At 51.4% G+C, this 24,225-nt stretch overlaps 4 protein-coding genes across 4 annotated transcripts; 3 read left to right on the forward strand and 1 right to left on the reverse strand.

Annotated features, from left to right (window-relative positions):
* Positions 1-132: 132 nt before the first annotated feature.
* Positions 133-5,858, forward strand: JCM6883_000190 (uncharacterized protein; the record flags this gene model as incomplete). Its single annotated transcript, XM_076630920.1, has 12 exons — positions 133-507; positions 565-825; positions 881-1,303; positions 1,363-1,478; positions 1,892-2,083; positions 2,155-2,314; positions 2,370-2,441; positions 2,514-2,896; positions 3,503-4,176; positions 4,262-4,902; positions 4,965-5,478; positions 5,563-5,858. 12 exons carry the CDS (start codon positions 133-135, stop codon positions 5,856-5,858), a joined length of 4,107 nt encoding a protein of 1,368 aa, XP_076489060.1.
* A 2,134-nt stretch (positions 5,859-7,992) lies between these two features.
* On the forward strand, positions 7,993-10,253 carry JCM6883_000191 (uncharacterized protein; the record flags this gene model as incomplete). The annotated part of the gene is made up of 5 exons (XM_076630921.1): positions 7,993-8,413; positions 8,642-8,701; positions 8,776-8,871; positions 8,944-9,571; positions 9,632-10,253. The coding sequence occupies 5 exons, from the start codon at positions 7,993-7,995 to the stop codon at positions 10,251-10,253; spliced, it is 1,827 nt and encodes a 608-aa protein (XP_076489061.1).
* Positions 10,254-12,572: 2,319 nt separating this feature from the next.
* JCM6883_000192 (uncharacterized protein) lies at positions 12,573-13,387 on the reverse strand (the record flags this gene model as incomplete). Its single annotated transcript, XM_076630922.1, has 5 exons — positions 12,573-12,737; positions 12,809-12,910; positions 12,975-13,054; positions 13,127-13,201; positions 13,264-13,387. The coding sequence occupies 5 exons, from the start codon at positions 13,385-13,387 to the stop codon at positions 12,573-12,575; spliced, it is 546 nt and encodes a 181-aa protein (XP_076489062.1).
* Positions 13,388-19,106: 5,719 nt separating this feature from the next.
* JCM6883_000193 (uncharacterized protein) lies at positions 19,107-23,851 on the forward strand (the record flags this gene model as incomplete). The annotated part of the gene is made up of 14 exons (XM_076630923.1): positions 19,107-19,127; positions 19,183-19,311; positions 19,371-19,650; positions 19,738-20,121; positions 20,186-20,456; positions 20,515-20,562; positions 20,631-21,203; positions 21,275-21,310; positions 21,374-21,389; positions 21,497-22,072; positions 22,139-23,149; positions 23,216-23,527; positions 23,677-23,758; positions 23,826-23,851. 14 exons carry the CDS (start codon positions 19,107-19,109, stop codon positions 23,849-23,851), a joined length of 3,765 nt encoding a protein of 1,254 aa, XP_076489063.1.
* Between the last annotated feature and the right edge of the window lie 374 nt (positions 23,852-24,225).

Consider the following 24,225-nt stretch of genomic DNA (forward strand, 5'->3'; position numbering starts at 1 on the left):
CACTGTGTGAATGAAGTGCTTCCCCTCTACTCATCTCGTTCTGTACCGCAAAACGTTTCTTTTCTCGCGAGATGAATCGCGCGATTCAACCGCCCGTCTCTTCCTTTCCCTCACCATCTCTTCTCCGTCACTATGACTACTCATTCTGAAGCTCTTCGACAAGGTTATGCCTCTCTCGATACCCTCGCGCCCAGTGTTCCAGCCTTGATCGCCCTTGCTACTCAACTCGAACTCGATAACAACTGGACAACTACCCACCTCGCTTCGCTCCAGAGCTCTCTAGCCACGGCCTCCCTCCACGCCAAAGATCACGATTTCCGCTTCGCGAACCTCGGTGCGAAAGGTCGAGTTTCTGGCAGCCCTGTCTTCACCACTTACTCCTATCATTCCTTGGAACTCCTCAAGATCTGGTACACCCAGCGACAGGCGACAGGAGGGAATACATACGGCTTTCACGGACTCGCTGGTGGGCTAGACGAGAAGTATCCAAGGTTGGGAAAAATTGAGGTATGTGCTTTTTCCCCTCCGCACTTTTGTTCTCGGGCTTAATCTCCTCTTTAACAGCGGGAGGCGTTCGACCGAGAGTTGTGCAAATACATCAATGATTGGAGGGATGCTTACACTGGTGGAGCTCGTCTCCAAGCCTCGAAATTCAAAGACTTTTATGAATCGAAAGATCGATCCCTCTCTCTTCCCTACACCCGCGACCCCGCCTACGCCGATCGTCAAACGGATAAAGGACTCACTGAAGTTTGTGTAAAGTTGGTCTTTGGAACGGAAGGAGACTGGCGTGGTTGGATTTCAAGTCGAATTCGACAAAACCTGGTAGGTCTCTTCCCTTCCTCCCTTCGGCGTTCCCTCTTAACGCCCCGCCATCCAGATCAAAACTGTAGAGTTCCCTGATTTCTTCCATCGACGTATCGACGACATCTCGCGGTACCCAGGAGTTTTCGAAGAGTTCGATTCTGCGCCCCAAGATCTTCAGAGCCGAATTCTGGAGGAACTCGTCTCTTGCTTCCTTCATCATCCGCAAGGCATTTCCTACAGCCGATGTTTCGACATCCAAACACGACTCGGCGTTCTCCCTGCTCCCGGCACCGCCAAATCGGTCAAACGTGATGAAACCCTCCTCGCTCGACTCTTCAACTTCCGCGAGGTTCCCGTCACCGAACACGAGAGTAAGCGAAGTAGGTTAGGCCCGAATACTCTTAACAATCTGGAAACTTGGTCAACGTTCGGTGGAGCAGGAGGAGAGAAACCGGGTTATCGTACTGAGATCGCCCTCAACGACGCTGGACTCACAGTAAGTCTACCCCTTTCCCCACTGATAGTGCTCAGCTGACGAGTCTCCGGGATCTTTAGATCGCGCGTCGCCAGCTCGTCGAAAATCGACCCTATGCCGTTCCTTCGATTTGCGACGGAATCGCCGACTCGACTCTTTTCAAAACTATCGAGACGATGCTACAAGACCTCCCATGGTATTTTAACATCTACCATCTCTCACCGCAAGACCGCAAAGCTCTTACCAGAGAGTCTTACAACAAACTCATTTCGACTCGACAAGCGAAGTTGAAGGCGAGATCGTGCTCGGTGAGTCCCTATCCTTACACCCTCATCGCCGGCCTTCCTTCCTCCCGGAGCTTCGCCGTGAGCGCTATGTCTGAAATGAGCTCATCAGTTTCCCTCCCTCCAGAACCGCTGTTGCGACGGATGCAGCACTAAACGGGTTCCTATGGGTCTTCCTTCTGACCTCTATGAATCTCCGTTTGCGTCGAAAGATCCTCTGTGCTTGTCGTGCGCTTTTTGGGCTGTTGTCATGAAAACGTCAGTTTTTGGGTTCTCTTTTTAATCTCCTCTCTCGTAAGAGCTCTACTAACGCGTCCGTTCTCAGCGACAACCATACGGAGGAAGATTTCTACCTCGCCCTCAAGTTTCCCGCTTATTTCGAGGACGTCAACTTCTCTCCTCCTCATTTCACTCTCGCTGCCAAGTACAACTGGTTGATTCGTTGCCTCGGCGGTTGCAACGAACGTCGCCTAGGACAGCCATCCTCTGATCCTACTGATGCAAAGCTCACCTCGTTGTGAGTTGTTCGTCATAGTCATAGAGCATGCCTACTTTTCTTCGACTGACTGAATCACTCGTTGTTGACAGCACTCTCCCTTGCGTTTGTTCACTCAATTGCATGGCTGTTCAGCTCTCTGGTACAGCTCATCCTTCGAGTCTCTTCGGAGTGAACGTTCCAGCCCAGCAAAGAATCTTCGATCGAACTTTACCGGATGAGAAGAATTACGAAAGGAGACGAATCGCTATTGTATGCTCTTCCTTAGCTCCAATGCTGATCCCATCGCTGACTCTCGGGTCCACAGCCACGAATCCCACCTATGACCACTGGCAAACGTCGTACTCTCTTCTGTACCGAGTGCTCGGCATTGATACAAGTTAGTCTCTACTTTCTTCTCTTCTTTTTTCCCGGATCGTGCTGGGCCTGACATTGCTTCCCCTTACTCGAGACACGCCCTATCCTGAAAGGACTTCGAGTAGCTGTCCCTCGTCTGACAGCGGAAGACAAGGTCATCTGTGCGAGATGCCGCGGTGATGCCAACAAGAAGACTCTCCCAACCGACCAGGAACTCGCGCGTGTTAGTAGTCTCCCTCCTTTGCTGCTTCCCTCGACGTACGATCTCATCTCTTCTGTACAGATTGTCTCGACGATCACCCTCACCTCGAACAAACCTGTCGCCACGATCAACGCGGTAGCTCGTGACTTCAGGCAGGGCGAAGGGATCAATTTATCCCATCTCCTCAACTGTCTCTCTGATGGTGCGAAGATGTCTCGCATCTTGACCCTCGAGAATCAAGTCAAGCTTTCGACTTTCCTCGAGACGCTGACTGAGTAAGCCCTTCTTCCTCACTCCTTTCCCACGAATGAGCTCACCGGTCTCTTCTCACTGCAGCTTGTAATCGTCTCAAGGTCCTCGCTTCGTACCGCTTGTTTTGTTCCTACTTGTTCAGCACCTGATGCCCCACCTCTCCTTTTCTTCGTTCGAGTCATTGAATAATCAATATTTCTGTTTCTCCTCTCGCTTGTGTGTGATTCATACTGTCCTCTGCGATATTCTCTGTCGTTTTGGAGAGAAGCTTAACCTCGCAGACCCTGTAGATCTTCGACGAGCTTTTTCTTCGAAACTTCGAATCGCCTCTTGCTTGCCCTCTAACCTCCTCCTCCTCCTCGACCTCAGCATTCGATTCAGCGCCCGGTGTGGTTAAGCTTCACTTTCGACACTGCCCGTCTAGACGCTACAAAGATTCCCTCGATTCCCCGCTCTTCCTCGTCAACATTGCTTCTCTTCCTCCCGCTGCGCCTCCTCGGCTTTCGGTTCAACCTCCAAGATCTCGGTAGCTCCGCATGAGCATAATCAGCGTCAGTAATCAGTTCCTCGTTGGCCCGATGGGAGCTTGTCGCTAACTCTCACAGGGTGCTCTTTTCCCGTTCCAGCAGGATTGATGCTGCTCGCGAGGGAGAATCACGAGGAGGAGATGCCACTACGGTCCGCTCGTGCAGTTCGTGCTCCAAGATCAGTACCTTCTCGCGGCGCTCAACGTTCAACTCACCCGATTCCCCTCTCCGACAACCGTCTTCTCTCGCCGTCTTCGGATGCAACGATGAACGACTCGGCGTAGGGATTCATATGTTCCAGTATTGCGACGTAGTTGGAAGACCCGAAGATTCGGATCCTCGAGACGAAACCGACAACGAGGGCGCTTCTTCGACCTCTTCTTCCCAGCCACGAGAACGGGTCAAGGTCACGAGAAACGCGATAGAGGACGAAGACGAGTGCCGAAACGATGACGACAACGAACAGATCAACGCGATGGATGAAGACGAGCAACAGGTCGAACAACCGATGATTGGAGAATCTATCCAGCTTGATCCCTATCCTTCGACCAGTTCCAACCCCGACACTCCCCTTCTGTCTACCCTCAATCGTAGAGATCTACTTCCGCCCCGAGCTCCTCTTCGTCACATTCCGCAACCTCGTGAGCCCAATCCTCTCGCGCTCGACTTCGAACCCGACTCTCAATCCTCTCTCGAAACCGACACTGAAGACAACGTGATCCTCCGTACGAGGTTACGCTCGGCCGCTACCTACGTTCCACCTTCCTTTTGGTCTCGTTCGAATTGCGGCAAATTTCCCTCTCTTCACTTTCGCCGTCATTCTGTAATACTTCGCCGCTCTCGTCTCTCCTCCTCCCGAAGAACCGAACGTATTGCAAGCTTTGAACGAGTTACCTCCCGACATTCGCACCGTTCTCAAACGTCTCGAAATGATGCCGCGAATCGTCGAATTCCCGATGCGCCCGAACTCGCTTTGTGGACGACTCTTCCCTCCCGACTCTCTCCAACACCCTCTCCCGGACCACTGCCCTCATCGACTCGGTCGCGACGGGAATGACGGACCTTGCAACTTCCCCCCCAAGAAAGCCGCAAATCGAGGTCGACAAGTCCCCATTCGCATTGCGCCTTACCACTCCTTTCGCGACTTTCACCGCTCCCTTCTCCGACGTCGAGGATACGAGGAACGACTCTGGCAGAATCCCACCACCTTCGCCTCGCCCGATTCCAGTCGAAAGCGCGACATTTACGATGGAGAACTGTTTCGGTCGTTTCCTGGACTTCCGAATGACGACACCCGACCCTTCTACACCTCAGTTGGACGTCTCTCGGTCTCACTATTCTACGACGGGATGCAAATTCATCGAGGAGCGGGAGCTGCTACGTACAGCGTTGGGTTGATTTGGCTCACTCTCAACAATCTTCCTCGAAACCAGCGCTACTTGACTGAGAATATGTGCTTCTCTTGGGTCGTTCCTGTACCATCCGAACCGCCGTTCCACGCTGTGAGTGTTTCGCCAGCTCTGTTCCGGATTTGACTTGTTTCCTCATTTTCGTTTTCGAGCAGATGAACGACCTCAAGCAAGTAATCGTCGAAGAGTTCCTCGAGTACTCGGATGGAGTTCAACTCGAATCTTCCGTCTCTGACCTCGTTCCATCCACTCCGACTCCACTCAACGAATCTCTCTCCTCGTCTCGATCGACCAATACTCGCACCTGGCACGCTGTCCTTCACAACATCCTCGCTGATCGACCCGCGATCGCCAAGCTGAATGGGGTTGTCTCATCTCAAGGAACATCGTTCTGTCCGCTCGACGACGCTGTCGGAGCCTCGAAATCAAAAAACCCCTCTCATCAAGATCGATTCCGACGCACTCAGCTCTACGACCTCTCGCAACTAACGCCTCGAACCGGAGAAGACCGTCATCGTAAAATGGAGGAGTGGAAGAGAGAAACGGATCCGAAGAAGCGAACGAGGCTCGAACAAGAAAACGGAGTGACTTGGACTTCTCTCGCGGAACTCCCCTACTACGATTCTGTACGGTCGATGACAACTGATATCGCTCATTGTCTCTGGTTGGGTGAGTTCTACGTTTCGTTTCGTACTCCCCTCCCCCGAGATTCAAACTCAGTTTTCTTTTCTATCTCTCTTTATTGACTCGCAGGGGTCATGAAATGGCAATGGCTACAACTCTGGACAAACACGTCTTTCCTCGACGAATCTCTCCACTCACTCCCCTACCTTCGTCTCCCTCTCTCTCGTTTCACCTCTCCCTCGAATCTCGGTCGTCTTCCGACAGGAATCGGTCTCGCTAGCGCTGGATCTCTCAAAGCAGAACAGTGGCCGCTCTTCCTCGCAGCTGGAAAGCTGCTTATGTACGGAGTCTTCTATACGACTCCGCCTCGGGAGCATGAACAAGAATCAATAAAGGTGGACTTGAACCGAGAAACCGCTGAATAGTAACAAGTTATGTAAGTCATTTCCCTTAACCTGGTCCTGGGTGAGATCGTTACGCCTCGTTGTCTAGTGTCACAATCGATGCTCGCAAGGCGGCTGGCCAGCCGATCCCCTTCCGTTACAGCTACTGCCTCGACGAGCAATCGACCGCCCGACCGCTTCAACACATCAGCACGAGCCCGGCGTTCAAGCCTTCTTTCTCGATATTCTCGACTTTCGTTGATCCCCATCTAGTCCCCGACGTCGACGGCACTACTTTCGCCTTGCTTACATGCTACGATAGCTCGATTCTTTGTGGCTGTCCTGCAATGCACAACGTTTTCCGAACGTTTTCCGCACGCCAATAGGCCGGCAAGTGGAGAGGGAGAAGCAAGCTGACACGCGAAGGTCTCCCATCTTCTCAACCTGCGCTCTAACCCGTCTAGGTCAATATTACCCAGATAACTCCAGCCTATGGCCCGCCGCTCCTCCGTATTGACCCCTGCATCAAGTTTATCCCTCCTGCTCTGTCGTCTTGCGCGGCGTAGAATCAACCTCCGAGAGTAGTTACGTGATTTCGCGGACAAGCCTCTAATTTTGCCTTCGTCTGAACCCTTACCGCGGGCACATCTCCGTTATCGAATCTTAGCGATAGAGTTGTATCTACTGTCCCGAAGCCGACGCTTCTGTCAAGGATTTCGACGTTGTGGAACTGCAGAAAAATCATCCGCTTTCGGGAGGTTATAGCGAGGCGCCGCGCCGACCGTGATTCGATTATGCTTCCTACGTTCTTCGACACTCGCCAGCAATCCCGGCCTCAGCAGCATAGGACACCAAGCAGGACCGATACAGTCCTGGTGCGGATAGTCGAAAGGTCAGGAGAGAATTCAGGCCTCCTTTTTCTCCTCCGATCGCTAGTTCTGATCTTGTCTCTGTTTTTCCAGCCTGGAATGGGTCCCTCCTCAACACGGCTGTGCTCGATGATTCGGTACGCTGCAGTTGACGGCCCTCCGCCGCTCTCTGGTACGCTATCTCCTCTTCTTCTCGTCCTCCCTTTCGAGTCTCCTCTCTATACAACCGCTCACCGGTCAATAGCAACAACCGGGAATCTCCGCCTCTCTACGGAGGAGGTCATAGGCGAGACACTTCGCTTTTGTCGCTCTGAAGCAGAGATTTCACTCGCTCAAGTTAATCGCCTCACACTACGACAGACGTGCACGCTTCGTCCACAGGATAGCAACTTGCTTGGGATCCCCACTCACTCCTCTTGAAACGTGGGCACGGCATTTACTGACCTCGAGACAACGCGATGGAATCAAATTCAGTTGGTGCGCTCTCGGAATGTTCCCGCCAAGATGTATGCCCCCTGCCGCCGGACCAGACGCTGTCAGGGCGGTATTTCGTCTATAGTACGGTCTTGCTTGGGATTGGTCTCGTTTCGGGCTCGTGCTGAGGCCCGATCGCTTCAATACGTCGAGCCACAACTTTTCGCGGGCTTTTTCCTCTCTCTGTCGAGCCCTCTTGTTGGCCTCCCGTAAGCGCTTCTCGCCCTACTTTCGGCTGTTGGTCCTTTTCCAGTCCACGCTGACACTCGGATGCGCCTCCCTGTTTAGCAGCCGGAAAGTACGACTCGCAAAAGTAAACTGGCTTCGAATGTTAGCGGCGTGCAAGGTCAACTCCGCACGAAATCGTTCCGGGAGGCACTTTCAGCTGTCGTTGGTGTCTCACACACAAGATACTTCCTATTTCCCTGAACGTTGAGCGATCACACCCGAGAAAAGGCGTTGGCGATGTGCACGGATATTTTTGCAGATTCAACTCTGACTTCGTTTGTTCGCACGGCTGATCTTTTCTGACAGTTTCAGGCTCTTCTGCCCACCTATATACGCCTCTATAATGGTAAAGCTTCTCACGGTGTCACTCTCGCGTTGGCTCGAGATAAACTTGTCGATCGCTATTGCGCTATCAGCCCCCAACCTGTCCCTTCGCTGATTCATCGTGCTCTCATTCTAGTATCGGAACAAGGCTTGCCTGTGGAGTCGTGAGCGACGCGCGAAAATTCACCACTTCTCCCTTTCGCTTCACCTCTCTCCCTCGCATCGCGTCGACCCCTTGCGCCTCTCTACCACGCTCTCCCTCTGAACCAGTCGCTCCTCCGATGTCTGGGGAGCCGCGAACGGACTTGGACCCCTCTCTTCTCATCAGTTCTTTGGCGCGCGACCTTCCTCGACTTCATCAGGACAACACCTTTAAGGATCCCTGGGAGGAGGAGGAGGAGGAGACAAGTCGTTCGTCGAATGAGGAGATTCACGCGCTCGTGGACGAGCTTGTCGATTCTGTTCTCGCCGAGGATGAGGAGCGCCTCTCTCGCTTAGGACCCACTCCTCCCTCCTTCTCGCCAGCTGATCTGCAAGCTCGACTGAAAGAATTGACCGACCGCACGCTCAAACGATTCCCGCTCGCTGATCCGACTAACCGTCAACTGAACTTGAAACGAACTTGTCAACTGGCGATCTCCTCTCGCCTCTGGAAGGCTTTCCGTGACCGCTGGAAGGGAATGCCGGAGAAGGAGAATACGTGTACGTGGGTTGCGAGCGGGGGAGTCAGTTTCGAGGAAGGTTCTCTTGTACCGAGTACTCTTTGGAATGGATTCTGTACGAGACGTTGAGGAAGAAAGATCCTTACTTTGTCATCCAGACGCAATCTGGTAAGCCTAACCTTTCACCCTTCCATCCCTTGCGCTCGCAAATCCCTCTGCATCGTCAGCGTGTAACTCAGCTGATTGGAATTTCTTTTCGACTCCTTAGACTTGACCAGGCCCTTGACTCATCGTATCCTCCGCGATTTGATTCAGCGTTATTGTTCAGGTGAGCGGGGTTTCTTCGGTGACCGTTACCTGTCCTTGCCGTACAGAATCTGATTCATTTTTTTCGTTTCGCAGCCAAAAAAGTATGTCTCAAATTCGACATTTCCGGACCCGCACCCAACCAAACACACTCCATTCTCGGTATACCAGAGAATGCTCCTCTCCCGCCATGTCAGTGATTCTCTCGTACCAGTACGGGAATCAAATCTCGAAACTGAATCTGCTCGCTTGCTCACGCCGTAGGGGTGCGACAACACGAAGCGTCCCTCCCTGCGACCTATCGATACGACAAGTTACACGAGGCTGAGCGAGTCGAAGTCTGCAATGAGTTCGACCATCCTCTTCAGCAACGACTTCTCGACAGCTCGGCGCCCCCACTCTTCTCCCTCAACGCTCCTTCACTGCCCCTCGATCGATACCCCTCCGATCTCCAGCAATCCGTCTCCGCCCTCTCGTCAGATACTCGCAAGGTTGCGGCGACTCAAGCCGGAAACTTGAATCTTCTCCACCTCAAACACGGTTTTGAGCTCGAGAATGTCAGGAAAATCCTCGAATTCGGCACTACCGAGTCACTCGATCGCATCGTGGCGACACAAGGCGTTTGTCTGGTAGATGGAGCAGTTCGCGAGTTCGTCGTTGCGTCGTCGACTTTTTCTCCCCCTCCCCCCAGAACCTCTTTCAAAGCTCACTTCGACAACGTCATCAAGACTCTCCACCCTGATTGGGCGGAATCTCGTCTTCCGCCGCTCCAGATCCAACCCAATCGTCAAGGAGGTGGTTTGACATACGCTCGGCTTCCGACGGGATCGACGTCGGAGAGCAAGGACGGATCGATGGTATTGGAGGTCCTCCCGCTTGCGAGTCCGGAAAAGTGAGAAGGTTTCGTTCTCTCTGCATTCGGCCATGGGCCCACGCACATTTCTGCGTGCAGGATCGGAGGTGCCTTCTCTGGAGTTTACGAGATTACTCGACCCTCTCGCGGCATCGAACTACGTTCCCTCTCTTCCTACCTCACCTACTCTCCCGACGATCCTCTACCCGTCGATGATCTGCTCTCTTTCGGCCGTTTCGCTAAACGTCATATCTCTCTCCGTGCCGGCTTACAAGTAAGAGATCAGTATTCACCCGGGAAGTTCATCTTCACCGCCAATCCCCGTCGCGTGAACTTCACCTCCACCTCTACAGCCGAATGGGATCCCCTTCTCACCTTGCGAATCCACCACACCGTCGCGGAACGTCTTCGCGCTCAGTTCCACTTCCTTTTCTTCCCCGACCCTCGACGACAGATCATCGCCGCTCTATCCGGACAGACTAGCGATGGTAAAATCTGGATGTGCGAGGACGAGGCGAAGCACCTGGTGAAGAAAGTGATGCAGGAGAAGAAACAATCAGAAGGTTGGGTTCTCGAAACGTACAGTGTCAAGAAGGATGCCGACAAGGCAGTGAGCGCCATCGAGGACGATACGCATCAGCTCTCTGAACGGTTACGGGACGAACACCACAAGCCGGCTGTTGATACCGACCCCTCCTTCAGCAAACCTCCCGGTTGGTGAAATCGTTTCTTCCCTTTAACTCTTCGTTGTGAATCTTCGATCTCTTTCTGTCTCTCTCTGGATGTTTGTCATCCTTCCATGTCCATGACTTCCTCGCTGCTCCCCTTCCCTTCGTCACCAAGCGCTTTCTTCGTTTCGCTGTCCCTTCTCCCGCGCCTTCACCTCCTTGTTCCCTCAATCCATGTTCCTTGTTCTGATCCTTGTTTGTTCTTGACATTTCTATTTGCTGTTTACGTTACATCTTTGGTCGTCCTTGACTTCTTCCTGTTCGATTGAGTCGTTTGGAATTCTCGGTGCCAGATTCGTATACCTCTTTGCCCGGTCAAACGCCTTGCTCGCTCAAGTAGATAGCTTCGTCGCCGAGGCTCTCAACTTGAAGCTGCCTCAAGCACAACCGGATTTGAGCGGAATCGCGCGGCGTCCAAGTTCGCGAGATTTCTCAGCTTGTTCACTCATTTTTCGACCGTCACCTCATCGCCACGCCAGGAGCTTCGCGAGTCCTTCCGGTCAGTCTACAGTACCGCTACAATGTTACAAGCCCAGCCGTTCAACCCGAATTGACGGCAAAAAGGAGTATCGATCGAAGGTCAGTTCATCCTTGATCTCTCGAGACTCAATGGGACGCTGACCTGACCTGAACGCCTCTGTTAGCATCTGACTCCACCTAAGATACTACTGAACTCCCGCTGCCGGCACCAGATAGCCTCAAGACAAGCTGAATCTTATCAACTCACTGGCTCATCTCGACTCGAAACCCGGAGCTACGGGAGTCTCTCCAACCACACGAATCACCCAGCATCGCGCATACAGTGAATTACAAGGTGAGCCGATTCTCTTCCTCAGCCAGCGAGAGAGGGAATGCTGACTTTCGTAATCCTCGCTCTGCACGACCACGTCAGGGATGTACTCTGAGCTGTTTCGAAGGATATAGTTGTCAAAGTCGTGAAGGAGTTACAAGGCAGTCACTGTTGAGAAATTGAAGTAAGTCGTTTTCTATATCTCGTTGAAATTTTGCAGCCGATGGTTTTCAGTAGTCTAGTGGGCTACTCCCTCCGCAATTTCACCCTAATATGTCTCACTTTGGCGCCTCCTTTCGAAACGACTATCGACGGCACCGAAAGTAGGAGAAACGATTCCTCGAGGAAATGAAGGATGGGAATTCGCCATCGGTTGAAGAGTCGGGCTCGGCAAGGCAGATTGATTTCAGCCAGTGCGGGGAGGGATCATTCTTGATATGATAAATGATCAGGGAAGCGCGATGACTCGTTCTCAAGCTCAAAACGAAACCCTGAATACCTACGCCCCCGCCGATTCGGAAAAACCTTCATCATCTGGAGTGGACTTGCCTTGGTATCTACTGTCTATCTACTCTCAAGTACGACGGCGATCAACCTGTTTCGATTACGGGACAATTCGTTTCTGCTCGAGTCAAGAAGAAGCTGAAAAGGATGGTTTTCGAGGAAACAAGCGATGGGACCCCGCGGAATCGAGACTGGCGGGAGGTGGCAGTTGGTAGGAGTTGTGAACCGTGCAACGCAACTGGACATTGATGAAACTGGTAAGCATCCCTTCGCTTTCGTTCGATCGTCGCTTTATTTCTGACTTTGCTTGCCGTGATTCACATAGGGCAATCGACGAGGCATGAAGGATTGAAACGTAGCACTCTTGACTGAAAGCAATGGCGATGCAGTTTTCTTCCACTATCTCGCATCACTTCCGCCGTCTCGCGAGCAGAATTCTTCAGCATCAAGACTTGGAGCGACCAAGCTCTCGCGTGCTTCTCGACTTTAAGCTGCGTCATTACATACCTTGTTTTCTTACACAGTGCATTTCCCCGTTAACTTCAGCTTCTTGCCAACAATGTTTCTGATTCTCTCGTCTTTCGTCGCCTTTTCTTACCAGTCCTCATTCAAGTCCAGCTACAACCACCTCGAATCGACTCAACCCTCTCACCAGTCCCGCGTCACCATTCGTCACATCCGCGCTACAGCTTTCCTCGCAAATGATTGTCAATTTCCGTCGTTGACTTCAACTCGATTTTCCGACTGTCGATGTGCGACGAGCGAGAGGAAGCCGAGGAAGCTCTTGAGTCTTGATCCTCGAACGCTCGGCGCGAGTCAGTCGGCCCACGTATCTCGAGACTCTCGAAGTTTCAAAACGAGGAAAAGACAGCAGAACGAATCTTTACAAGGTTGAAACATTCGGAGGACAAGCAACTAAACATTGAGAACAGAAAAGAACACAGAGAGCGCGAGACAGAAACAGGGAAAGGGAGAGAGAAACAAGGGAAAAGAGACAGAAAGGGAGAGAGAGCAGTCTTCATAAAGCAAGCTTGTAATCGGGAGCGATTACTCGAGGGACAATCCCGATCCACCAACGATCGGTTGAGGATCGAATTCGACCAAAAGGCTCGCGAAAAGAGAGTCGAAATCGTCCGCCGCCAATAGCAGAGACGCGACGTTTGTTCATACAAGCTTCGAGGACCTACGTCGCGGGTCGAAGAGAGGTCAGTTAAACAGTCTTCGAGGGATCAAGCAGAGAAAAGAGAGGCTTACCTTCTGGACCCTCGAAGCAATGTTCACAAATAATTTTGAACCAGCTCCCTTGTCGAAACCGAAACCAACCTTTCGAGCATATTCACGAGTAACATCATAAGCCTATACGAGTCATCGAGAGTCAGCCTCTCGATCAAAGCGCGGAGAGAGGGAGAATAGAACGAACGATGTTTTTCGTGAGCTCTTTCCCTTTCAAACTTTTCTTCCATTTCGCCATCTCTTTCTTCTTCTTGTCCGCTTTGATCTCTAAGAAGGAGCAACGGCGAGTCAGCGGATCAGGACTGATCTCGAGAGAAGCAGAATGAGAAATGAACGTACTCCTTTCCTTGCGAGTAACGACAGGAGTTTCCTTGAAACGGTCGTACCAAGCCTTCCAAAGCGCAGTCTCCGTCCCTGGATCATCAGGTCTCGGTCAGTTCAGTCACCGAGCTTTACAAAGTGAGACAGGAACGTACAGGTATAGCCGTCTCCCTTTTTTGCTAAGTTTTCCTTCGTCGATTCGAATGCTTGTTTCTTCGTTAATCCCTCCTTCCTTTTTTGAGCGTAGTACAAGCAGTTCTTATCGGAATGACGGACCATCTTGCTGGAGGAAGTGAGAGAGAGGAGGAGACGAGAGAAGGATTAAGCGTGAGTGAGAGGAAGGAGAGGAGGAGGATGCGAGCTCGAGTATTGAGTATTGTCCTGTGAGAGGGTTGAACGAAGTACGATTAGTTGTTGCTCTCGTACGAAAGGAGAGAGGAAGAAGAACTCACGAGAATTGATCGAGAAGAAGTAGGCGAACCGACGAGGAGAGAGATCGAGGTGTTTGAACCAGTTGGAACGGATCACGAAGAGTAACTAAGGGAGAAGGATGAGAAGAGAGGGGCACAGTCAGCTATCGATTGTCATTTTCGATCGTGAGGAAAGAAAGAAATAGACTCACAACGATCGAGAAAGTGTTGAGAGTGACAGCGAGACCGGATAGCGAGAACGACAGAGTTGAGTTCGTGTTGAGGTAGAGTGAACCGAGACGAAGAACAGGGTCGAGGAGCGAGGGGAGAATCGAGGGAAGTGTCAGCTATCGAGAGAGCGGGGAGAGAGAGAGGAGACGAGGAGAAGAGAGGTCAGTACCGAGAGAGATGAAAAGGGAACCTCACCTTGATTGTGATTGTGCGAGTGAGAGTGTTGGTTAAGTTGAGCAGCGGTCGAAGGCGAGAACGAAGTGAGAAGAAGGAAGGAAAGAGAGGAAGAGCGGAAGAGGGTCGGTTTTGTTCTCTCACTAGCGAGAAAGAGCTGCGAAACCGAACAAACTCGCAGCAAGTTGAGGAAAGGAGGAAATGGTCCGATTCGATTTCTGAAAAGACGAGTCGGTCGTACTCGATCCCGCGATCCAAAGTCGAGGTTAGGCGAGCCAGCAAGAGGTTGTTTTGAGCGAGAGACGAGGCGATTTGTTCGACGCGTGACCTGAGGTTGAAAGTTTAGAAAAGGAGATTTCTGGGAAGAGTCGAGTCATTTTCTCTCAAACTTGTCCGTTTTGAACGATTCCAATGCGGGCACATTTGCCCCAGTTGTATACCTCTATCCCCGAAGAAGCGCGAGCGCTAGACCTTGAGATGAAGGAGAAAAAGGAGAAAAGGTCAAAACGTGACGTGGGGTAAAATCGGAGGACCGTTCACAAACTCATCAAGAAAAAATTGACTCACTTTCGGCATTCCCACTCTTTCCTCACTACTCGAGTTTGCTTGGAAGAGCTTTCACATGCTCTGAAGAGTGAGAGAGAAAGAGGTAGAGAGAGAGAGGAAAGAACAAAGCGAAAGCGAATCTGGGAGGTCGAATCGAGGTCTTCCAGTTTTAAGCCTGGTCGTACGCAGCTATAGCAGCTGGCGCCAGAACTGCAAGAAGAGCCAAGTTAGCTGGTGAGGTCGAGGAGAAATCAAGAAAAATTGAAATCTGCTCTTACCTCTCTTCTCGAGTTTCCTCTTTCTCCTGCTTCGTCACTGTGCGCAGTAAGGGACACCCTAGAGAGAAGATATGAGTATTCACTTTGTCCCTAATGGTAAGAAGAAGAGGGAACACGAGGCGGTCAATCAGCAGATCCTCACGAAGAATGAAAACTGTCTCGTTTGTCGCTTCTTTGCATTTCCTCATTTCTCTTTCTCTCTTTCTCTCTTCGATAGTCTACCCGAATTGAGTCGTAATTGTGTTACAGGCGCCGGAAGAGAGATCGAAGTAGAGAAGAGAGAGCTGGCAAGAGAGATCCTATTCTACTCGATCAAGCGAGAGGAACATAGCGTTAGCACCGCTCTCGCTCGTCCTCAAATAGAGCAAGAGTGAAAGCTTACATGTGGTAAGGAGAGAATAAACTGGTTAGCACGCTCGAGGGGAGGGGAGAGCGGGCTCGCAATACAACGCTTCTCGCAGAAACACGATTTTCCCCCTCTCTAGAAGCCTATACCCTCTTTCCTCCAAACGTGGTCGACGTCTAGATGCGAGAACCATTCGTGTTGGTGGCGAAGGGTTCAATGCTCCGGAACTAGGAAGGATCGACGTAGTCGAGGGTGAAGACGACTTTTCCTAACATTGTCTCCTCAGCCCCATTCCCCTCCTTCTTCTTCTCCTTCTCCCGGTGATTCTCCATACAGAGATGAAAGTACATCTGCAGAGACGAGCAAAGAAAGGAACGGAAGAGAGTAAATCACAAATCATTAATAAGATTCTGGTTTCGTTTTCGGTTGACAAGCGAGGAAGAAGAACAAAACTCACTAATGATAGCGATTCCCTCTCACTTCGACTATCAGATGAGGGATATCCTTCTTTTCTTCCTCTCCCGAACCGAGAAACCTCGAATTATCCAAATTCTTGCTTATTTCTCTCCACTTTCGGAGTTCCCTTCTCTTCGCTCTGCCCCTCCTTCGCTCAGTATGCGTTTTCGGCTCAAGCAACTTCCGTTGATATCTTGAAGATGTGGCTACTGGCGATTGAAGGGTAATCGAAGAGAGAGAGGAAAACGAAGAAGGAGGAGGAGAGAAGGAAGGGAGAGAGCAAATTAGAAATGAGAATTTGAATCTCGATTATGATAGGGAAGAGAAACTCACGGGAACGCAGGAGGAGACCAGAATCGAGAAAGAAGGAAGGAAACGATGGAGGGAAAGTAAGAACTGGATGTAGAAGAGGCGGATTTCGAAGCGAGAGAAATGCAAGGTTTTGATTGCTGTTTCGTCACTTTCCTCCTGTACGCGACGAGAGGGAATCAGTTGCAGTGTCAATGGGAAAGAAGAGGGAAGACGAGCTCACGGCCCGCCAGAGACAAAAGTGTAGGAATCATTAACGAGATTGTGAAAACGCACTCAGTTCTTCCCAGTTCCCTGGTTAACCTAGCTCTCTGTAGACTAGCGGATTTCCCATGTGTTTGAGATCTCTTAGGAGAGCACCGTCGATCGACTCGTGTGATACGGCTAAGCCTCGGTCGGTTTCCAAAGGCAGGGCAAGCGAGAAATAGGACAGAAGACACGAAAGTCGAGCTCATCTGGAGCAGATTGCAGCCACAGAGCGCCAGAGGTCGAAGGTCAGAACGCTACGAGCAAGTTCGCGTGCCAAAGAGCAGCGCGGGTACGGGAGGACTTTCTCGAACAAGAACAACAATCTCGAGCGAGAAAGGAGAAGTCTATCTTCCAGTAAAGGACGATATCGAAGCAGACAAATACGGAGCAGGTGGGAGTCGAGCTCGAGCGTTACTGCGAAAGAGGAAAATGATTAAGGATGAGCATGAGCAGCATTCAAGGAAGGGGAAAACGAGGGAAACTCACCCTTGGTGGTCGACGGGAGCGATTGACTGATTCCTCTGCACGGCGTACAAGAGCAAGGTCTGTTGGAGATGTTCGAGACTCGCGAACCTTGATCCAGTCGAGGAAGATTCGTCGGACCGATCATTCTCGCTGATTGCTCGCACGAGAAAGAGTCGATAGAGATGAGAGGTAGCAAGGCGAGAGAGAATGATGGGTGTTGACGTCGACGGGAGAGGTTCTTTCTGCACTCGGAGTTGACAAAACTTGCTCTACGATGAAGATCTTCGCAAGTTCTCCCTCTCCCGAAATACCTTCGAGTGGTCGAATCACCATGTGGATGCCGAAAGAGGAGATAATAGGTCGTTCTCATGTAACGGTGAGCTCGAAGGAACGGTTTGATGTCGACTATCGAAGTATCGGAGTCGTATCGGAGTCGGAGAGCGAAATGCGAAACTGAACGCTGAAGAGACAAAATGTCGAGAATATTGTTGCAGGATTTGGTCGAGCAGTCGAGTGAAAATCGTAGTCGAGTTGCCAAGGTGTTGTGTAGCTGCGATAGACTGGAGGAGGCGGGAATTCGAGAGAATGTTGAAAGAGGAAGATTGAAAAATTGCGATTCTGCGCGAACGAAATCAACGATCAGGAATTGTTCTTACCCCAACAGTACTAGTATCGGACTGCTGACGAGTAGCCACGACTCCTTTGCCTCCCCTGCCCTCGGTAAACGAAATTCGTCTCCCTTCACTTGATAGCGATTACTTCTCCTTCCTGAGTTAACCCCTCCTCCCTTTCTCTAACGTCACTCCAACGTGACGGCATTAGATTTCGCACAATGTCGAGATTGTCGCAATGGGTTGGAATACGAGGAGGTTCGGAAGGGATGGGAAGAACGGGAGAATATCGAGGGAGAGTGAACAACGGTGGAAAGCAGAAAGGTGGTAGGAGGGAGGCGGACGGGAACGAGGGTCTGGAGGTGTCGAGTCGGATCTACCACTTATTGAATCCGCAAGCAATGCCGTGAATCTGATTCCGCTGTTCTAACACCTCAAGCGTTCCGGTCCCAACATGCCGAGTCATCTCTCGAGATCACCCTGATGAATCACGGTGAGATCGTTAAATGGTTCAGCATATTGGAAGCCTGAAAGAACGCGAGAGTAGAAGCACAAGGAGCCTTGATCAAGTGACAAGACGTCGAAGGGGCCAAATTGTGACCAGTTAGCGAGGGAATGACCGCTCGTGGAGTGAAAGGAACTCACTGATTCAGTCTCCCGTCCAGAGGCTAAGCTGACTTGAGCTGATGAGTCGCCGAGGTTAAGCGAGACGAGTGTTGTGAGACGATCGGAAGAGAGTCGAAGTTCGGAGAGATACGAGAGTGAGGCCGAGTCCAGTGCTTAATGCTGTGGCTGAAGCTTTCAAATGAGGTCGACAGCGGGTGGATCGATGGGTTGAAGTGACCGGAGATGGAGACAGAGAAAGAAGCGATCCCGCCGCTTTTGCGCCAAACGCATTGCTCCCTCTCTCGAACCTCGCACTCGGTTCTCTTCTCCTTCCATCTACACCTCGACTCGCAACATGCTACCGCTCAGCGACTCCGGCCCTCTCCGACACCAGCCGCACCCGAATCCTCCAATCTCCTAAGGTGTTGTTTTCGCTCATCGTTCATCCAGCAATGACCCGTGCGCTTCAAGGACTAGATCTCTTGCATTTTAGGATGCGAACCTGATCATAATGAGGCCGGGTCTGCGCTGGAGGACGTTACAGCAGAACGTTCTCCTCGAATCCTTCGCGATATCGACCGATAATGGAATCGCAAACGGTATCGAAGCATCAAGATGGAGAACGACACAGGGGAGGTCAGACAGTGGCCCTGAGAGAAAGTGGTAAGTCTTGTTGATCTCGAGTTAGCAGTAACACCGATTGACCAGTTCTCATTTCGTTCGTAGACTTTCGTGTCTTGCTCACGACGACGGAAGCACTTTTGTGTCGGTCATGTACTCCGTACGAAGTAGATTGAACAATCTACGAAACGAGGCTGTCAAGCTCCCGGTAATTCACTCAATCTTTCCTCTCCCTCTATTCTAAATTCGATCTCTGACTGTCTTTCACGGCGTACCAGCTTAGATCCTTCACGTGTCGTCGAGTGAAGTCTATCAAGAGTGTATCGTGACCGTGGATGTGTAATTGATCGGAGAGGACCGCTTGAAACGTAAGAATCGATCGTTTCTCGTGAGTCACTCTCTTCCTTTCTGTCAGTTCGCATTTCCAGCTCAGCACTGACGCTCGGTTTCTAACTAGCGACGACGATCTCGTTCGTGACCTCATTGAGCTTATTCGGGATCACAAGTGCTTTCGAAACTCGAGGTAGATCGCTTCCTTCCTGTTTCCTCTCTTTCTTCTCAGGGTCGCTGATAATCCGATCTCGATACGTAGGTCTCGTCGACGTGATCCGGACTATCGAAGTCGCTGGCTCGGACACGGCTCGTCGTCAACGGGCATTTACCAGATTCGACACCAAAGGCGTCGTCCTCGAAAGCATGTTCATGGCTCAAACGAAGGTCCGTTCTCTCGTTTTATTATAGTGAAGTCGAGGCTGACTCGCTCGTGCTGTAGACTATGCCGTTCTTGGCTTACGTTCATCGAGCTTCAAATACGGCACTTTCTCCTTACTTGACGATTCTCCCCGAAATCGCGATTCGCGTGATGAAGGATTGTCCCTCGGAAGCAGTCGCTATGAAGAAGGTGAGGAAGTACCGGACAATGAGCACAGAATGAACGCTCATTCACAGTCTCTTCATTAGGATCTCTTCATCGCGATCCGACACATTCTTCAATCCGAATTACGAATGCCCTTCCTCTCCGAAATCGATACTCTCCTCGACGAATTCGTTCTCACCGGCAACTCTATCACGGGTCACGAACACCTTCGACCTCTCGCCTACTCGACGGTCGCCGATTTGATCCATCACTGTCGAGCCGATCTCACTCTCTCCCAGCTTTCCCGCGTCGTTCACACCTACTGCGCAAACATCCACGATCCGACTCTCGTCTCTGCGATCCACACGATGTGTTCGAAATCACGTTTGCAGGAATCGATCCGAACGTGACCGAAGGACTGGCGAAAGCGATCGAATTCCTTCAACGAGATTATCATGATTCGTTAGCAAGATGGGAGGAGGGAGGAAGTACGGGACGATTGGAGTAAATTCAGCAAACCGAGGGAAAGTTTGGGAGTGACGGTTGAGAAAGTTAAGAAGAGCGAAGAGGAGAGAATCGAGTGGGAGAAGAGGAGGAAAGAGAAAGGGAAGGGGAAAGCGGTCGAGGGTGAGGAGGAGGATAAGATGGACGTTGAGGATTCAGAGGAGAAGAAGAAGGATGCGGGAGAAAACGACAAGATGGAAGCGGATGAAGGTGCGGCCGACAAATCGAAGGAGAAAGTCGAGGAGGACAAGGAACCTTCCCTACTCGAGTTGGACGATGTGGATACTGAACGAGCGAAACCTCTAAGGAAAGTAGTCGTAATGGTTGATCCAGGTCCAGATCCAGTCAAGGGTAAGCAATCGTTTCATTATTCCTCGATTGTTTCTCCAATGCTGACTTGCTCGAATGATTGCAGACGCTCGCTTCCTGTTCCGTAATCTCCTGTTCGGGTTCAAGACTCTCAGTATGGCGCTCACTCGAATGGGAGGACAAGGGCCCGACGCGGAGTTGATGTGTCGGTTCTTCGACGCCGCGGTCAAATGTACTATCGTGTTCGACTCGTCTCGAGACAGAGGGAGGGAACAGACAGAGGTGATGGAGGTGTTGAGCTCGACGCCTGTCGGAACGGAATTGGTCATCTTTCAGGAAGTTCTCGAGTGGGTTTCTTCTTCGATGAACTCATCAGGGTACGTCGAAACTCTAGCCACTTACTCTTGTGCCCTTACTCACTCTATGCCTTCACAGAACCACGAGCTACTCGTCATTCCCCAATCGCTACTCTCGAACGAACAAGTTTGACAACACTTCGTCGCGATTCTCTTCCGCTTCCTCTCGGATCGACTTCCCGAACTCGGCAACAGCAACAGGGAGAATACTTCCGTCATGCTTCGTCTATACAAGATGTCGTTCATGGCCGTCACGATCTTCCCGGAAAAGAACGAACCCGTCCTGCTCCCTCACTTGACGAATTTAATCATGAACTCTCTCAAATTCGCTCAACAAGCCGCCGAACCGAATTCCTACTACCTCCTCCTTCGTGCTCTCTTCCGTTCGATCGGAGGTGGTCGCTTCGAAATCCTCTACAACGAAGTTCTTCCCTCGCTGCAAGTTCTTCTCGAACAATTGAACGCTCTCCTCAAATCTGCCGACAAATCTCGGAAAGATCTCTTCGCTGAGCTCATCCTCACCGTCCCCGTCCGACTCTCCGTTTTCCTTCCTTACCTCTCCTACCTCATGCGACCCCTCGTTCACGCTCTTCACGCCGGAACCGATCTCATCAGTCAAGGACTTCGAACCCTTGAACTCTGCGTCGATAACCTCACTCAACAAGGAATCGAAAAGGGTTCGATCCACCGAAACTCGAATGAAAACCTTCAGAGAGGGAAGCTCTTCTCGACTTCAAGCTTGATGGCAAGATGCTGTGATTCGGATCGGTGCTCTCCTCGATGTAGCACTCAAGATTATTGAACGAGGAGATCTTCACTATCGTCGAGTCGCTTATTAGTTCCTCAAGTACTCTATCGCGATCTCCATTCGAGAGGTCAGTCCTCTCTTTCTTCGTTTCTTCCGTCTCCGACGACTGATCCGTTTCTCTCGCTCGCAGGGTCTTCCTTCCATGGGTATCCTCCGCGCATAATCGTCGCCGCCGATTCTTACGCCTGCTCGACTCGACTCCGGCCGATCCCACCATTTTCTCGAGATTCCTCAATCGTCACTTCGCCCTCAGCTTCAACACGACGTTCAAACGGACAGTCCTCGATCGCTTCATCGACATCTTCAAAAACTCGGGAGTTACGAACGCGCACAAATCCGCCGCTCTCCGTCTCCTCGTCAACCTGATCCTTCTCGATTCGGTTGGGTCAGCATTCGATTCGACGACATCACGGCCTCGCAATCCGCCTATCTCCTCATCGCGAGTTTCCTTTCCCAATTCGACTCTCCGACGAAGATCATTCTCCAGATCTACCTCGCTCTCCTTCGTGCCCATCAAACGGAAGCTCGGAAAATCGTCTGCGAAGCTCTCGACATCCTCGCTCCCGCTCTTCCGAAACGGATTCAGAGTACGGCTACAGGAGGAGGAGGAGGAGCGATGACCTCGCCTGTCAACGAACCGATTTGGGCGAAATGGACTCGAAAAGTTCTCGTCGACGACGGATCTCAAGTCGCTCTCCTGATCAACGTCTATCAACTCATCGTTCGCCATCCCGACCTCTTCTTCAGCACCCGAGAACTCTTCATCCCTCACATGGTCGCTTCTCTCGGCAAACTCACTCTCAACACTGCGATCACTGCCGACACTCGAGTTCTCACTCTCGACGTTATCGAGCTCATACTCAAGTGGGAGAAGAAACGACTCGAAATCGCGTAGCAAGAACAATCGAAAATGGATACGGAGGGAACTGGAGAAGGAACCGAATCGACCGTCGCGACTTCATCACCGAAACGAGAAAAGGCGACGACGACAAAGAGTGATCGAGCCGGCTCGATCTCACCGTCGACGACGAGCAGCGGTCCTTCCTCGTCTTGCATTCCTTCAGCAAACTTGCGAGATCAAGTCATCAACAACCTCCTTCGCTTCATCTCGAACACGACCGAACCTCTCCAACGCAACAACCTCGTCTACCGCGCTGTCGCTCTCCTTCGTGAACTCATCGGACACAACATATGGGGAGAAAGCAACGTCAAGCTCTGGTTCTTCCAACGAACTTTCGCGAACGACGTTACGGAGGAACTCTTGAGTCAACTCTGCAACTCGGCTGAAGTCCTCAACGTCGTCAGTTCGTACAAACCGGCAGATTGGCACCTCTCGAACATCGCGATCCTTCATTCAATCGTCGAAAAGGGATTCCTCAGCGGTGGGCCTCGACTCGCTGGAGCACTTCGACCCGTCATTGAACAACTATTCGAGCATCTACCGAAATCGACTCCCGTTACCGACACGAGCAACCTCTCTCCTCCCGCGAAGGCGTTTGTCGATTGGGCTCGAACGACGGTCGATGAAGGTCTCCGCTCGATGAACAACCTCGCATCGATTATGCTGATTCTCCAGTCGTGGGGGAAAGTCGATCCTGAACAAATCGACGCCTTCATCCCTTCGCTCATTCGAGTCTTTTCTCGTCTCACGAAAGATCACGCCGCTTCTCCAACTGTCGTCGCGTCGACCGACCCTCAACTTCGACTCCTCGTCAGTAGTATCGAGATCCTGCATCAAAGAGTCTCAAACGATACGATCGCAAAAGCGTTCGAGATTTACAAGGGAGAAGTTCCTTCGTGGTATTGGATCACGTTCGTTCCTCAACTCCTCCTCGCTCTCTCCGGACAACAAGAAGCTCGTTACTTCCGAGTCATCCTCGTCGAAACCGCAAAAGCTCATGCTCAAGTGAGTTGTCTCTTCTCGCTTTCACATGTTTCTCTCCTCTTTGCTTACCTCTTTCGTCTTTCTTAGGCCGTGTTTTATCACCTTCGAACGACTCGAGACGAATTCACGATTGCGAGAAGGCAACTCATGTATCAACAACGAGCAGCAGCTGCCGCGAATGGTGATACCAACTCGAATCCGAACGAACTTCCTCCCGGTGTTCAAGATCGTTACCCCGTCGAATACATTCAAGAGATCCTCAACATTCAAAAAACTGCTTTTCCCCTTCTCGCCCTCTCGTTGGAAATGGTCACCGATCAATTCGTCAACCGATTCCGACCACCTCCCGAGGAAGATATCTATCGACTCGTCACGAACCTACTCAACGACGCTCTGCAGGTGAGCTATCTCTTTCTCGTCTGTGATGCGACTCCCAGGCTGACCCGCAGCCGTCGATGGTGATACAAAGCTCGAGCTCTTCAGCCGCAACCCTACCTGTTCGCGGATGTCACGGGGTGCGCAGAGGTCGCTCCATGAGCTCTGGCAAGCTCGTCGACAAGACGAACGCCAAGCTCGCTGGTATGTTCACTGCTGCGTTCGAGAGGTACTCGTCGGAGTGCTCCCCTGAAGGTGAGTCTTCGATTTTCCCAAAAATCCGCTTTGATCTCAAATTGACCCCTTCGCCGTTCTCCCTCAGTTGTCGCTGCTGGACCCAAGGTCTAAACGGACTCTTTCGTTCTTTCTTTCCCATTCTCTCTCGCTCCTCTGTAACTTTTACTCTCATTGTTTTCGAAACAAAGTTTTCAGTTTGTTCTCTCGTAGTGCATCGAGTTTGCAATTTTCCACCTTAGGTCGTCTCTTCATCGTAGCTGGTAATGGTGAGAGGCGTCAGCATCGCTAGCACGGTGGTGTTCTTCAGCGAAGAGACTTTCAGCTCCCCGGTGCGAAGCTCGCCTGACTTCCTCAACCACAAAGTCAAATCTGTTCAAATTGGACGACTCCTGAAGCTCTCACCCATACTGATCACTGTGTGAGTGCGTAGAAGCACGAAGAGCTAGCGAGGGAGACGCCAGAGCGAAAAAGAGATGAAAATCACG

This window comes from Sporobolomyces salmoneus, assembly GCF_050403485.1.
Source record: "Sporobolomyces salmoneus JCM6883 DNA, S_salmoneus_JCM6883_v1_ctg13, whole genome shotgun sequence".
NCBI classification, from domain to species: domain Eukaryota; kingdom Fungi; phylum Basidiomycota; class Microbotryomycetes; order Sporidiobolales; family Sporidiobolaceae; genus Sporobolomyces; species Sporobolomyces salmoneus.